This window comes from Oncorhynchus kisutch, linkage group LG7 (genome assembly GCF_002021735.2).
Source record: "Oncorhynchus kisutch isolate 150728-3 linkage group LG7, Okis_V2, whole genome shotgun sequence".
Classification (NCBI taxonomy): domain Eukaryota; kingdom Metazoa; phylum Chordata; class Actinopteri; order Salmoniformes; family Salmonidae; genus Oncorhynchus; species Oncorhynchus kisutch.
Window position 1 is genome coordinate 20,057,200 of NC_034180.2, and position 17,210 is coordinate 20,074,409.

Sequence of the window (17,210 nt, forward strand, 5' to 3'; positions counted from 1 at the left end):
TCTGCCTTAGCTGCCTCCAGCTCTGCTTTGGGGCGGCGATATTCCCCTGGCTGTGCCCAGGGTCCTCTACCGTCTAGGATTTCCTCCCAAGTCCATGAGTCCTGTGTCTTCGTCCGCTGTTGCTGCTGCCCATTACCACGCCACTTGGTCCTCTGTTGGTGGGTGTTTCTGTAACGGCAGATTTCCTCCTCCTCGTCTGAAGAGGAGGTGTAGCAGGGATCGGACCAAAACGCTGCGTGGTAAGTGTCCATATCGTGTATTATAAAACATAAACTGAACACTAAGAAATACAAAACAATAACTGTGAACATGAACGAAAACCAAACCGAAACAGTCCCGTGTGGTGACAGACACGGAAACAAACACCCACAAACCAACAGTGAAACCCAGGCTACCGAAGTATGATTCTCAATCAGAGACAACTAACGACACCTGCCTCTGATTGAGAACCATACTAGGCCAAAACAGAAACCTAAACATAGAAACACAAAACATAGACTGCACACCCCAACTCACGCCCTGACCATACTAAATAAAGACAAAACAAAGGAAAATAAAGGTCAGAACGTGACACAAGCAGGGGTCAAGCCCCCCTTGAGGTTCTTGAGAGACTACTGGAATTTCAGGGCTGGGTACTGTTCATTGGAGCAGCATTAACGGATGAATGAAAATTGACTGAATGACACTGAAGAGGTACATTGAAAAAAAGAAAACAAATAGAGAGGCTATGATAGAGTACAGATAAGGGATCTTAATTTGATCATTTTATTGCGGGTGCGATTTTTCCTGCATGGCAGGTAGTGTATTAAAGGTTTAAAAAGACTTCTAAAGTTTGTATTTTCCACTTTAAAATGTCAGACTTGATTTGCCCGAACAAAAATGCATCAACCCCTACAAAAAAAAGTCCATTAACTATAATCCACATAATAATTCACATTTCCTGTTGCTGCAGGATTATTTTCCTGCTGTAGCAAACTGGCTCAAATTAAGTTCCTACATCAAGGTCTTACTGTATCTGATGATATGGAGTCTGAGCTTGCTAAACATATCAAGAATCTTGCGGACCAGTTTCATGGGATTAGTAGCCTCAAATGCAGAGAACTTTCCTACAAATTGGCACATCGAAACAACATCCCTGTCACAGACAACTAGTCAAGAAATGAAAGGGTAAGTGATATTGAACAGTAATATCTATATCTGAATGTTGGCATACATTTAAGATATACAATATACCACACACCCATTCCATTAATTAAACTTTGACCTACCAGCACCAGCACCATCACCCACTGTCCACCACTTAACCCAAGGTGGCTGAACCTTTTTTTGGAAAAGCTATCTTTTCAAAACTGTTATGTTTAATGAATTCTGATTATTTTCAGGGATACACAACATCCTGAAATATATGTAGATACTGTATCTTTGCTAGAAAGAATACTATATGGCCCTTGATGTAGTGATGCTGAATGTAAAAAAAACCAGCTCAACTTACCCCATCCTCCGCTATTTAGGGAATAGGGTGCCATTTGGGAAACAGACTGAGAGCACAGATCAGTAAATAAAGACCACAGCACTGCCACCAGAATGTGTCTGGGGACTCACACTCATCTTCTGGCCCCAAGTCAATTTAATTTAAATGTAAATTTCAGTGATGCATGGCGTTTAAAGGTTTACATTAGCAAAAAAGGGAAAATGAATGAATGTATTTCAGACAGTCTCTCCAAACTCCACAGCCCTCATTTTTCTCTGTCTAATGTACTAGATCTAGTGTTAAGGGGCAGGGCAGGGACTGGCTGAAGATATGCATATCCTTTCTCCTCAAGCTGTTGGCTGACCGCATATATTTTGGGATGTTGTTAGACTTTCAGCTGTGTGAAGGCTTAAAGGTTCACAGATTCAGATGGAAATGATAAAAAACCATAGTGACTAATGAAAAACTTCAGTATTAATTGGAGGAGAGCTAGAGAAAAAGAGGAAAAGGGGAAAGGGTGGAAGAGGAAAGGGAGAAGACAGGTCAGGGAGAGAAGCAGTGTGGAGAATGATATCACCTTGCCCCAGAAAAAACAGCTGGAGAAATGTTCATTTCTACCTCAACTCTTGAGGAATTTCTGTGAATAAAGGTATTTCAGTCTGGGGTTTCAAAGTGAGGCATAAATTAACATATGAGTGGTGGTCAGGGCCACATGCTGAGAGATTTACATGGTTGCCATGTGAGGCAAGTGTGGTCTTCTGGCAGAGGACTGGTTATTAGGTGTGAAAACCTTGTGACGTAAAATCTGGCCTTTGACCTCTCAACTCTACCTCAGTTTCAAGACTTTAATTTCTTATTCATATATTTTATATATTATATTTTTGTTGTTGTTTATTTTGGATATTTATCAATTTTATTTTTTTCAGCTGCATTGTTGGTTAAGAACCTTTTTTTTCAATTTTTGCCTAAAATGACATACCCAAATCTAACTGACTGTAACTCAGGCCCTGAAGCAAGGTTATATTCTTCGTACCATTTGAAAGGAAACACTTTGAAGTTTGTGGAAATGTGAAAGGAATGTAGGAGAATATAACACAATATATCTGATAAAAGATAATACAAAGAAAAGAAAACATTATTTTGTATTTTTTGGTACCATCAACTTTGAAATGCAAGAGAAAGGCCATAGTGTATTGTTTCAGCCCAGCTGCGATTTCGATTTTGGCCACTAGATGGCAGGAGTGTATGTGCAACATTTTAGACTGATCCAATGAACCATTGCATTTCGAAATGTTGTATCAAGACTGCCCAAATGTGCCTAATTTGTTTAATAACTTTTCATGTTTCAAACTGTGCACTCTCCTCAAACAATAGCATAGTATTATTTCACTGTAATAGCTACTCTAAATTGGACAGTGCAGTTAGATTAACAAGAATTTAAGCTTTCTGCCAATATCAGATATGTCTATTTTCCTGGGGGAATTTGTTGTTACTTACAACCTCATGCTAATCGCATTAGCCTACATTAGCTTAACCGTCTCATGGACGGGATACTGATCCCAAAGAAGTTTTAAGGGCTTGTAAGTAAGCATTTCACTGTAAGATCTACACCTGTTGTATTCGGTGCATGTGACAAATACAGTTTGATTTGATCTTTGAGTCATGAAAGAGTTTATTTTATTCTGTAGTAAATCCATTAGGTTAGACAAAGGGACTTTGTTACTGTATGGTTGTGGCTGATCAGAATTCAACCTGCACTCTCTCAACACTGTTAGATGTCCCTTCCATGTTCCCTTACTTTGAAAGACATAGCAGACAGGTGTTCCAATTAGTCCAACAACTGAATATTTGAAGCAGTTCAGTACATATAGTGATGAGAAACTAGAACGACGTGGACACTGTAAAGACGAGGACAATACCATACAGCAATTTGTGCCCTCAAATGGTACCATATTCCCGATGTGATGCACTACTATGGGCCCAGGTCAAAAGTAGCGCACTATATAATAGGGAATAGGGTGCCATTTGTAACACTAGCTATATTTTGGTCTATTAGAGGGGTTAAGTAAGGAGCCATGTATGTGTCTTGGGAGACCCTTTACTGGCACACTGCTTTTACATTTTACACCCCATAATTCCACTGGTGATAATTATGCAGATACTCTTCAGTGCTTCTGCGTATAGATAGAGTCCCATATGGTTAGTCCTACTACATATGGAGGATAAACCATTATTTAGGATCTTGTTTTATTTCTCCAATCCATGATCACATTTAGTAACAATTCACTAGTGAGGTGGGACATGTAGAGTAAAGACACACAAAAGCACATTACATTTTTAACATTAGGTGCCTGGCCCTGGGCTACAGTAAACTAAACTACCTCTTGGAATCTGGGGCTGTGGGTGAGCAACCATTGTGTCGTACCAATATTGAAAGAGAGGGGGAAGGGAACTAGATAGAGGAACAAATACTGTAACACACCAAATTTTTAATGCCTATCTATGTCTATACCCTAAGTCTATCTATATCTATATCCAGTGTCCTGTCATAACATATTAAAAAAATCTATTATAACACAAATACATATTACCTCTGTAACGTCCCATGTTCCATCTCTCTACGGCAACAAACTAGGGACATATTCGGCACATCAAAGAAACTTTTATTTAAGTTGCATAGTGACTTCAAAGACTAGAGACGGCCTTGTTCTTGTGAACCAGGGAATATGTCTGGCTGGTCAAACTGAATGATAATTCCCTGTTTCTGGGCAGGCTCCAAACAAGAGAGAGAGAAAGATATCAGGACTCAGGAGCCTTCTCTTCCTGGCAGGCCGAAGACCCTTGCTTCTCTCCAGACAGTCTCCATTAGTCACCTCTGTTGATCTTGAGCCTGAACAGGAACAGCCACCATGACTGGTCTGATTTGTAATCAGGTTACCAAGTACTCTTGGATGACCTCTGTTGGGGCAGCAGCATCAATGAGTTCATACTAATGGCTGTATTTTTCCTCTGAGAGTCCGTTGATCCTATTATATGGGCGGGGTAGCACTTTATAGTACAGCATGGAATAAAATGGTAATATTTCGTTTTTATTATTATTTAGCAATCTTAGAAGAGATTCTGCACACAGAAAATGCCCAAGAGACTATCCCACTGCTGCCACCAATAAAGAGTTGGCATCTGGATCATCTGTAGTGGGGGCCGTGTGAAAAACAGAAGTGGTGTAGTTGGGACAATACGCAGGTATACACCCAATACCCACTTTTTTTTTACCCACTGATGCGTATCAAAATATTGTAGTGGAGGTATACGCTGTATCTATTATGTAAAACAACAGAGAAATCATGCACAAAGTAGCCTACACAAACGCTAAGCATGTGAAATATATTAATGCGAGCTGCACACATACCCTAGTTTCAGCGGAATATCATCTGTCAGGCAGCCACAGCCTGCAGCTCTCAACTGGTTGTCTCATGGAGCAGCTCGCAGAAGAACAACATTGGTAGTCGATCGGGTAAAGTAGGAAGGACGTTTCAATTTATGATATCTACACTACTCGAAAAAAGGGTTCCAAAAAGGTTTTGCGGCTGTCCCCATAGGAGACTCCCTTTTGGTTCCAGGTCGAACCCTCTTTGAAAGGAGATGGACATGGAACCCAAAAGGGTTCTACCTGGAACCCGATAGGTTCTTCTACCTGGAACCAAAAGGGGTTATTCAACATAGGAATTAGAATACTAGAATGGACATGAACCTTCTCATGATGGTCCAAAGGTCAGCCATGTTGGTGAGGGAGTTGGCCAACCATGGTTCGTCAGTGCTGTGATAAGATAATGTGTAAAACAATAAATGTGACAAATGTATCCGCACTGTATATATGTTAGCTAGCCAGACAGTTTTAGAGGAATGATTACAGTAATTTTTCAAATTAACTGCCACTGTGCTAACACTCAATTCAAACAATGCAGTCTACACACAGCCATAGACTGACTCAAATCAGTTGATGATAGGACTTAGACAAGTTTTGAACACAAGTACTGATATTGTATCATATAATAGCACTCAGAGCTTTCCAAGAAAATAACATCTAAGACATTTATGGTCTGTTTATATACACTGCTCAAAAAAATAAAGGGAACACTTAAACAACACAATGTAACTCCAAGTCAATCACTCTTCTGTGAAATCAAACTGTCCACTTAGGAAGCAACACTAATTGACAATAAATTTCACATGCTGTTGTGCAAATGGAATAGACAACAGGTGGAAATTATAGCCAATTAGCAAGACACCCCCAATAAAGGAGTGGTTCTGCAGGTGGTGACCACAGACCACTTCTCAGTTCCTATGCTTCCTGGCTGTCACTTTTGAATGCTGGCGGTGCTTTCACTCTAGTGGTAGCATGAGACGGAGTCTACAACCCACACAAGTGGCTCAGGTAGTGCAGCTCATTCAGAATGGCACATCAATGCGAGCTGTGGCAAGATGGTTTGCTGTGTCTGTCAGCGTAGTGTCCAGAGCATGGAGGCGCTACCAGGAGACAGGCCAGTACATCAGGAGACGTGGAGGAGGCCAACAACCCAGCAACAGGACCGTTACCTCCGCCTTTGTGCAAGGAGGAGCACTGCCAGAGCCCTGCAAAATGACCTCCAGCAGGCCACAAATGTGCATGTGTCTGCTCAAACGGTCAGGAACAGACTCCATGAGGGTGGTATGAGGGCCCGGCATCCACAGTTGGGGGTTGTGCTTACAGCCCAACACCGTGCAGGACGTTTGGCATTTGCCAGAGAACACCAAGATTGGCAAATTCACCACTGGCGCCCTGTGCTTTTCACAGATGAAAGCAGGTTCAGACTGAGCACATGTGACAGAGTGTGGAGATGCCGTGGAGAATGTTCTGCTGCCTGCAACATCCTCCAGCATGACCGGTTTGGCGGTGGGTCAGTCATGGTGTGGGGTGGCATTTCTTTGGGCTCGCCAGAGGTAGCCTGACTGCCATTAGGTACCGAGATGAGATCCTCAGACCCCTTGTGAGACCATATGCTGGTGCGGTTGGCCCTGGGTTCCTCCTAATGCAAGACAATGCTAGACCTCATGTGGCTGGAGTGTGTCAGCAGTTCCTGCAAGAGGAAGGCATCGATGCTATGGACTGGCCTGCCTGTTCCCCAGACCTGAATCCAATTGAGCACATCTGGGACATCATGTCTCGCTCCATCCCCCAACGCCACGTTGCACCACAGACTGTCCAGGAGTTGGCGGATGCTTTAGTCCAGTTCTGGGAGATCCCTCAGGAGACCATCCGCCACCTCACCAGGAGCATGCCCAGGCGTTGTAGGGAGGTCATACAGGCATGTGGAGGCCACACACACTACTAAGCCTCATTTTGACTTGTTTTAAGGACATTACATCAAAGTTGGATCAGCCTGTAGTGTGGTTTTCCACTTTAATTTTGAGTGTGACTCCAAATCCAGACCTCCATGGGTTGGTAAATTTAATTTCCATTGATAATTTGTGTGATTTTGTTGTCAGCACATTCAACTATGTAAAGAAAAAAGTATTTAATAAGAATATTTCATTCATTCAGATCTAGGATGTGTTATTTTAGTGTTCCCTTTATTTTTTTGAGCAGTGTATATTTGAGGCTATTACACAGAACATTGGTATAAAATCCATTGAAACTGTAACAAGTGCGCTGAGAGTTGGGAACAAGTTCAGGGAGTGAGTGTTTTAAGAAATGAAGACACAATGAACACGAAACACAAACAACGACATGAAACAGAGTCAATAACACCTGAGGAAAGAACCAAGGGGAGTGACAGGCACAGGGAAGATAATCAAGGTGGTGATGGATTCCAGGTGAGTGCCATGAGGCGCAGGTGCATGAGACGTTGGTGACAGGTGTGCGGGATAATCAGCAGCCTGATGACCTAGAGGCCGGAGAGGGAGTATACCTAACATAACTATTGTCATATAATTAATTATATACCGTTTAAGGTTGACTATAATTCCATTACACAATTTCTGATACATCACATGCCTTTTATTTACTGCCATTCAATTGGTTCGTCTATGGGCATAGCCCAAACAACCCTTTTCAGTTCTAAATAACAGCTTCTTCATAAAGAGTTTATTAGTAAATGCTAACTAAAATGCAACAATGGGTCTGCAAACAAGGTATTCAAAAAGTTGTCCGAAGTCTTGGTTGAATCTTTGCCATGCGCAATTCTGTCATCATGTACTATTTGAATGAACATTTCTAACGGCATTCCCCAGGTAGGCCAGGTAGGCCTACCTGGTAGAATTACTTCACGATGATTTGTATCAATCGGGAGGGCATTTGTTTAGCAAAATCAAAGGTACACTGTAGGCCTACATTGTTGTACAGCACAAACACAGTTAGGCTACGCTTGCAAGGTGCGCAATTTTTGTTGTGCTATATAAAAAAAAGTTTGATTTTGACAGTGAAACCCTGCAAAAACTATTAGGAAAACTATTTTTCACTCAGGGCGTCTTTACTTCACTAGGAAGGCCGTTTGGTAAGTTGTTGGCAAAATATAGTAGGTTATACCCATTTCTCCGGGTACCACTACAACACTGAGAAACAGTGGCACATGCGTTGTAGCTAGCTGTGAAGAAACAGTAGTATTCTCACATGCAGCCCAGTGACTCCGCGCTACCTACCAACTGTGCCATAAAATCCCAGGCCTGTTCGAAAAAACAGTAGTACACTCACAGCGAGGAGACCACTATAAGGCATTTCATTATGCGCATTAGGCCTGTAAGCACCTCCCATTTCGGATACAGCGTACTTGTAAGTATTTCCGCAATAATGCACGCATATACTGTATATTTACACTAATTTCTGAGCGCCCACGCACAGTAAAGAAGTGTGGGTAGGTTCTAAATATAAATGTATCTATGAACATCGTGTTTCTGCATGGTCTGAACTCGGCTTCTCCTGTCTGGTTGCCTTGGTCGTCACTAGTTACCACATACACAAAGTCATAAACCCCGCCCATTTATATACATTTTCTTCCTAAAATGTGTTTTTAAACCTAAGCTTAACCCTAACCTTAAACACTGTTAACCGTATTCCTAACCCTAACCTTAAATTAAGAGCAAAATGCAAATATTTGTTTTCATGAATTTTTACGATATAACGATTTTTGTTTTTGTGTGGCTGTGGTAACTAGTGGAAACCCCATATAATTCCTCATCCCGCTTCCTCCCCTCGTTCGATGTGCTCTGCTATTGATTCTCTCTGGATCCTCAGTGCGGGCGAGAGCGGTGGTAAACATGGCGTCGGAAGGGATGATTTTAACCAACCACGACCACCAAATTCGAGTCGGAATTCTAACGGGTAATTTCTAAATATATCTAAATCGTTTGATGCCATCTCCGGCTACCTTTGTGTGTTCATTTCATGTGATTGTCAGTGCTGTCTTGCTCTCCACCGGGTTGTGGCCAGCTAGCTAGATGAGTTGTGGTTGTCTTGCATCGGCTTCTCTAGCCTGTCAAACGGTTAACGTTAGCTCGCTACTGTAACAGTACTACTTGACCGTATTCCTCGACTCCTATACTCCTAGTGATTTACAGATGTTGCCCTCTGTATGTGTTGTTTTGTCATTTGAACCTTTTCAATAGTTTGTATACGATAAATAAAATATATGGTCACGAAGGTGTAACTTGCAGCATTTTCTCGCTGTGTAGAAAACAGTTTTTTGATTTGAATAATTCATGTCTTGTACGCAAGCTGCAGCTAGCCTGGCAAAAGCAGAGCAGCACGAGCCAGATTCTGTCAGTGTCACAGACTCGAATATTATATTTAAATGAATGAGAATAAATTCTCACATGATCTATTTTCAGCATGTTTGCTAAGCTATACTGTTACTGAATTAATATATGTTGCTTGCTAAATTAGTATTGTTATTCATAGGTGATTATTTCAGATTGGCTCGTTTTTAGTGTGGGGCGCTTTCGAAGTAACGTAATTTTGTACTCGAGCGTGTCATTTAAAATTTCTGTCGGATTTATTTTAGATTGCTAGTTATATAGGCCAACCAATACAGATGACTGTTGAAATACATCTTATTTGGATGCATGACAAAATGGAGCTGTATTTTGGTGCAGCTGTAGTCCGTATAGCTAGCCGTGGAGTATAATCGTTGTTTATTTTACATTTTACTGAGCTTGGATTGGCTATCCCGGTCCCACTCACTGGATCCTTTTTTTGGCAAGAATAATAGCTTAACGATTACTCCGTCGGTCAACATTGGCGTTCCGCTGCCTCTGTGCACATAAGTACACACTGTTTTGACATAGGTCCTCTGCAGTAGTTAGATTGCTATCACACACGAGTACCCCGCCCCCTAGTTTTGGGGTTGGCGCTGTTCATTGAACTCGGGAGGGATACCTAGTCAGTTCCACAACTGCATTCAACCGAAATGTCCGTGCAGCGGTTTGTTCGAGCAATATCCTGGAATTTTTGGATTGTGATAGGTTGGGTTGGGCGTAGGGGTTTCCCCAATGACATGTAATGTTACAGGGCGATTCCATGCCAGCTGGAGCAGAACATATTTAGTATATCTCCGATTGTGCTGGCAATTCTCACATATACATTTCATTGAGAGGAAGTATGTTCTGGAATGCTTTTTACATTTGTAAAACAAACCATGTTTTAGAAAATCATGATGAAATTAGGCTCCCGTAAGACCCTATGATACATACATCTTAGTGTCATAGAGCACATTTTATAAGGAGTAGGTTATCATATAGAATATACCTATGTCTCGATTCTCAAATACAAATGTGCACATTAATTTATTCAACATCAAAACTACCCTTTTTGATTTTGTTCACTTGAAGACAAATTGATTGGAACAATATACTAGACAAGTCCATCACATTTCCAGAGTGGGCTAATTCTGAAGTTTTGATACATTTTATGAGCACCACCAACTAAATGGATTTAAAGGGCACTCCCTCTGCTGATAAATTAGCTGAATGTGCGATCCTAAAGGAGGGCTGTAAAATTGGTTAATTACCTATAGTGTCAATTTATATGTATAACATGGGTCATATCATTAAAAGTATCAGGGAGCCCACTCTGGACAGGTTATGTGTTGGAATAGTACTGTATATTGTTCCAAACAATAGGTCTAAAAATAAGCAAATACATTTGTTACTTTTGACCTTCAGCCATTCCAGAGTCCAAATAAAAAATACTAATATAGCTTACCACTTTGATGAATATTTTAAGTATTTTACTGTTGATTATTGTGAATGATTGTCATAGTGTCTAGAGATGGGCCTAGTTGAAAAGGTGAACACAAACTTTAAGCTGAAATGGCTATTATCCCCCACCCAACATGAAATTCCATCTGTCCTATCTCCTCTGTTGTATGGTCTTTCCTCAAATAGAGATTTCAGGATTCTCTCTGAAGCCTCTCACTGAAAAATGTCAATGGAAGGGTTCAGTGCGAGATCTCACTTTTGTGGCGGACTACACATTTTCTCTCCCTTTCTATAACAGGCAAACTGTGTGTGTGTGTGTGTGTGTGTGTGTGTGTGGGGGGGGGGCAGCTTTCAATATGCAGTTTATGGTGGGCAGGGGCTTCTGAAGTTACTGTATCGGTCGAGTCTAATATTGGTCCAGACAACTATGTTCTCAATTAGACAAATAACAGTAGGCCTGTTTTTAAATAAGAGTTCATTATGACTGATTTATTGTTATGAAGTGTTTGTGTGTGGTATGCCTGTGTGTGTGGTCGTGGTGAGCGGACTGACAGTGCGTATTGGGCAGATAAAAGTACCACATATCCTGCCAGTCAGTACAGTATCAGTCTGTTTATGTGCCAGAGAGAGACAGGCCCTGTGTTGTAGTGAAACCACTACTCCTGTTTACCCTCCCGCTGTGTGTCTAGCACCCTGGCAGCTATGGAAGTGGACCGTGTCAGGTGTGAGCGCGTGTGTGTGCGCCTGTGTGTGTCTAGTGGCAGCTATGGTATTGTCCTCGCAGGTGTTTGTGTGTTTAAGCTGAGCTGTGTGGTGTGCTTCATTTATTTAGTTTGGGGAGATGTGTGATGGGACTGCAATTGTGCTGTCTGTTTGCCTGTCCTGCCGATCTGCGTGTCACCTTTTTTGTCTAGCCTCATGGTAGTCCTGCAGTGTGTCGGTGAGTTATTTAACATTTTGTGATGATATTCTCTTTGATAAACAAAATAAAAAACTTGGGCTGAGAAACAGAAACTAAATACCCTTTTCAAAAATTATTTTCTTTTTTTGGTTTCCAAAGTTGCATTCAAAGGAGCTGCGGCTGGCATCATATTATTTCAGGGTGAGCAGAGTAGAGCGTCTGCCTGACAGCCCCTGTCTCTGTGCTGTTCAAAGCACTGATCATAAACCACACTGTTAATGCTACACCACGCAAGGCTATATACTCAGTCTCTGCTTTCCCTCTCTCCCCTGCCTTTGCAAAACAGCCTCTGTTGCGTGTCCCTTGTTGAAATCACCATATCTCCTATTTGTGAAAAGAGCAGTAGGGTTGTCTGTGTAGACAAATTACCTTGAATAACCAACTCATGTCTGTCAGCAAGCAATGAAAGAAGTTAGCGTTGATGAGGTGAGGGAACGTGTTGACAGTGGACACCTCTGTGTCATCTTGTCTGTTTGGACACTCAACACTCCACAGATCTGTGATAACTGTGTAACACCTTTCTAAAGCCGTTGTTGGCTGATCCAGGTTTCCGCTGCACTCATTTAACTGCCGCTGCGCCACAGGAAAATCATTGCCGCCATGCCCCGAAAATATTAAACATAAACATAAAATATTTCTGTTAAGGTGCACTTTGATGCTACATGTACTTTTCCTCAGTCAACAAAACTAGTGATAATTAGAAAAATCAGACAACACCATAGTAGAATAGACTATTTACCTAGACGACTTGTGTGTTTTATGAGAGAGAAACATTCCTCTCGAGGTGCATTCAAGCTACGCATGCCATAAGGAGGGAAACCTGCATTCTGACAACCAATCAAAGCACAACAATTCTTGCAATTTTTCTTTCTCCCCAATTTCGTGGTATCCAATTGGTAGTTAGTCTTGTCTCACCTCTGCAACTCCCGTATAGACTCGGGAGAGGCGAAGGTCGAGAACCGTGTGTTCACCGAAACACACAACCCAGCCCAAGCACAACCCAAGCCGCACTGCTTCTTGACACAATGCCAACTTAACCCGGAAGCCAGCCACACTCATGTTTTGGAAGAAACACCGTACATGTGGCGACCATGTCAGCGTGCACTGCGCCCGGCCCGCCACAGGAGTCACAAGTGCGCGAAGGGACAAGGACGTCCCTGCAGGCCAAACTCTCCCCTAACCCGGGTGACGCTGGGCCAATTGTGCGCCGCCCTATGAGTTTCCCGTTTGCGACAGAGCCTGGACTCGAACCCAGAATCTCTAGTGGCACAGCTAGCACTCCCTTAGACCACTGCACCACTCGGGAGGCTGAAAACTGCAGTATTAATTGCCTTTGTAAAAATAAAAACTGTAGGTTACCAGCATTCCATTCCTACTTTTATTTATTTCTAAATTTGTAAATATGTGAGAACTGCACCATTTTAAACCCTGAGTTCTTAGTAGTGTCATGGTTAAGCACGTTACTGCTCCCCAATCGCCTTGAGTGCACAGGGGAGAGTAGGGCTAAATGTAACACAGGTCAGTTGTAGGGTAACTTGGGGTAAAATGTGACTTTACCTCCATTCTTTTCCTGTAGTGACTTAAATTGTGATAAGACAGATTACATTTTTAGTTAGCAAGATTAGTGGCAACCAGGGAAGTGGGAGAAAAAGTGTTTTTTTGTAAGAAGTACAGGCAGGCTTTTACCCCGGGTGGGGAGTTACCCTAATAGGTGGGACATAAAATTAATCAATAGGAGGCTAACTATTTAAAAGATTACATTTAGATCCAGCTAATGATGAGCCCAATTGGGTAAATGCAGATAGGCAACCCCATGCTTCAGCCTATTTGTTTATAGCCATAATGCTGCATCAGTTGGGCTACAGGTGATAATGCTTATTGCTAATAGCATTACCTGATAATATGAACCGTGCACAGTCTACATGCATGGTCCAATGTTTTACTAATACATTATTGGGCTCATTTCTGGAGGTGGACGTTTTATTTTAGATGTCAGCACAGTTTTTACTTTAATTCGTTTTGGAGTAGAATGACCTTTTGAAAAAATTTCACGAACTGAGCTTCTCAGTCCTTCTACATAAAACGTATCTGGGGGGAACCCCAGAACCCCAGAACCCCAAAACAAGAGGGGGAGAGATCTCCCGTTCAACCTTTCCCCCACTGCTACACATTTTTCCAGAGGAAATCCTTGGCTGATCTGTGATCAGATATTATAAATGTAAGCCCTATAAACCCTGGCTGGCTGAGAAGAGGAGGCTGAAGAGAAGTGGACACCATTAGGCAGTTAATTCAATCTAGAGCTCATGTTGACACCCTTTTAGGAATTACAGAGCTGTGTCACCGAGTGGCCTCCGATTCTGCCAAGTCCCACTCTACAGGGAGTCAACCAACCTTACATCAAACTTACGTCAACTTTACATGGTCTAATGGGATCTGATGGAGCTCTTGTTTTATCACTAAGGTCACTCACTAGTACCAAGGTGCCTCTTGAAGAAGCATAGTTGCGCTTTGTTATATAGCCTTCTGTGCCTAGCTATGTTTGAAGTAAAGGGAGGTTTGCTACTCTCTGATACGTCAACAGTACATCTCTTATAGTTTTCATCTACATCTGGTGGGGAATTTTCATAGGCTACCTGTCTTTGGATTAAAGTTCATAGATCATACTCCTATGAAATTTATGGGTTAATGTTTGTCTGGTGTTGGCTGCTGGATGCCTTGGTCCAGCTCCCATTTGTGGGTCTAATCCTGAATGCTGATTGGTTAAAACCGCGTTCCAGCCGGTGTCTATTCTACAAGTTACCACCGACTAAATCTATGACGTTAAAATGCCTCTTTACTCTATTCCATCTGACTGCGCAATCCACCGTCTCATCAACCCAGCCAGGCAAGTTATAAACTTGATCTTTACTATTTCTTTTAGACTAACATTTCATTTTCAACATTGGAGATTTGTCTAAACCTAGCTGTCTCTCCAATATTTGCAACATTGTGTCAATATTGGATTTAGATTATCTGCTGTCCCATATTAATGAATGTGTCGGGACGAGACAAAGGCAGGGAGCGTTACTCACCAGTCTAAATCATGAATCAGCTGGCGTCATTTTTATGGATATAAACAGTGGGGAGAACAAGTATTTGATACACTGCCGATTTTGCAGGTTTCCCTACTTACAAAGCATGTAGAGGTCTGTAATTTAAAATCATAGGTACACTTCAACTGTGAGGCAGAATCTAAAACAAAAATCCAGAAAATCACATTGTATGATTTAAGTAATTCATTTGCATTTTATTGCATGACATAAGTATTTGATCACCTACCAACCAGTAAGAATTCCGGCTCTCACAGACCTGTTAGTTTTTCTTGAAGAAGCCCTCCTGTTCTCCACTCATTACCTGTATTAACTGCACCTGTTTGAACTCGTTACCTGTATAAAAGACACCTGTCCCCACACACTCAATCAAACAGACTCCAACCTCTCCACAATGGCCAAGACCAGAGAGCTGTGTAAGGACATCAGGGATAAAATTGTAGACCTACACAAGGCTGTGATGGGCTACAGGACAATAGGCAAGCAGCTTGGTGAGAAGGCAACAACTGTTGGCGCAATTATTCAAAAATGGAAGAAGTTCAAGATGACGGTCAATCACCCTCGGTCTGGGGCTCCATGCAAGATCTCACCTCGTGGGGCATCAATGATCATGAGGAAGGTGAGAGATCAGCCCAGAACTACACGGCAGGAGCTGGGACCACAGTCTCAAAGAGAACCATTAGTAACACACTACGCCGTCATGGAGCAAGGTCCCCTGCTCAAGCCAGCGCATGTCCAGGCCCGTCTGAAGTTTGCCAATGACCATCTGGATGATCCAGAGGAGGAATGGGAGAAGGTCATGTGGTCTGATGAGACAAAAATAGAGCTTTTTGGTCTAAACTCCACTCGCTGTGTTTGGAGGAAGAAGGATGAGTACAACCCCAAGAACACCTTCCCAACCATGAAGCATGGAGGTGGAAACATCATTCTTTGGGGATGCTTTTCTGCAAAGGGGACAGGACTACTGCACCGTATTGAGGGGAGGATGGATGGGGCCATGTATCGCGAGATCTTGGCCAACAACCTCCTCCCCTCAGTAAGAGCATTGAAGATGTTTAACGGCTTTCCTCTTCCTCTTCTGAGGAGGAGTAGCAAGGATCGGACCAATATGCAGCGTGGTAAGAGTTCATCTTGGTTTTTAATAAGAACACTGACCAAAACAATAAACGACAACGTGACAAAACAAAACCGAAACAGTTCCGTGTGGAAACAAACACTGACACAGAAAATAAACACCCACGAAACACTGGGAAAAGGCTACCTAAGTATGATTCTCAATCAGAGACAACTAACGACACCTGCCTCTGAGAACCATACCATACCAGGCCAAACGCAAATCCACAACATAGAAAACGGAACATAGACAACCCACCCAACTCACGCCCTGACCATACTAAAACAAAGACATAACAAAGGAACTAAGGTCAGAACGTGACAAGATGAGTCGTGGGTGGGTCTTCCAGCATGACAACGACCCGAAACACACAGCCAGGGCAACTAAGGAGTGGCTCCATAAGAAGCATCTCAAGGTCCTGGAGTGGCCTAGCCAGTCTCCAGACCTGAACCCAATAGAAAATCTTTGGAGGGAGCTGAAAGTCCGTATTGCCCAGCGACAGCCCCGAAACCTGAAGGATCTGGAGAAGGTCTGTATGGAGGAGTGGGCCAAAATCCCTGCTGCAGTGTGTGCAAACCTGGTCAAGAACTACAGGAAACGTATGATCTCTGTATTTCCAAACAAAGGTTTCTGTACTAAATATTAAGTTCTGCTTTTCTGATGTATCAAATACTTATGTCATGCAATAAAATGCAAATTAATTACTTAAAAATCATACAATGTGATTTTCTGGATTTTTGTTTTAGATTCCGTCTCTTACAGTTGAAGTGTGCATATGATCACAATTACAGACCTCTACATGATTTGTAAGTAGGAAAACCTGCAAAATCGGCAGTGTCAAATACTTATTCTCCCCACTGTACAAAAAAAAGGTCAATTGAAAAAAGGTCAAATGAAACGCAGCTAATTTGCAGTCTTTCCAGCTTTTCAGTTTGAAGTGATTGTGTTACTGTAGCTGTGTTGTTGGCTAGCTCCTCGGAACAACAGTGTCCTGACGAGTGAGCACATTCTCAATGCCAGGCGAAATCACACCTCATTAGCTCGTTGTTATGGATGTATCCAAATAAATGTCACTAGAATACAGCTTGAACAAATTCAAATACAGCTACTTTGCTGTTATTCAGGCTGCAGTTTTTGATGTGTCTGTAAGTTAGCCGTAGTTGGCTAGCTAGCAAAGGGAAAAGAACGTTGCCAGCTACTATGACAATGGAACAATTTTAGAACAAACAACTGGGTCGCGTCCATAGATACTGAACTGGGTCGCATCTTTGGCAACCGAACGGATAGAATGAACGACCCACCGGCTTGGGTAGTAACCCTAGATTTGTGTTGGGACTATATCTT

At 42.2% G+C, this 17,210-nt stretch overlaps 1 protein-coding gene and 1 long non-coding RNA gene across 23 annotated transcripts in view; one reads left to right on the plus strand and one right to left on the minus strand.

The window, feature by feature from the left end:
- Positions 1-4,113: 4,113 nt before the first annotated feature.
- Positions 4,114-5,214, minus strand: LOC116374633 (uncharacterized). Its single transcript, XR_004210526.1, has 2 exons — positions 4,881-5,214; positions 4,114-4,361 (listed from the first exon to the last, which is right to left on the minus strand). It is a non-coding gene; the product is annotated as an uncharacterized LOC116374633 (long non-coding RNA).
- A 3,501-nt stretch (positions 5,215-8,715) lies between these two features.
- The window catches only part of LOC109894295 (gephyrin), a 122,222-nt gene continuing 113,727 nt past the window's right edge, over positions 8,716-17,210 (plus strand). For all 22 annotated transcript variants that reach the window (XM_031828643.1, XM_031828647.1, XM_031828645.1 and 19 more), the window contains exon 1: positions 8,716-8,828. In XM_031828643.1, the coding sequence (XP_031684503.1) occupies positions 8,765-8,828 (64 nt within the window). In that variant the 5' untranslated portion in view covers positions 8,716-8,764. The remainder of the gene's footprint in view (positions 8,829-17,210) is intronic.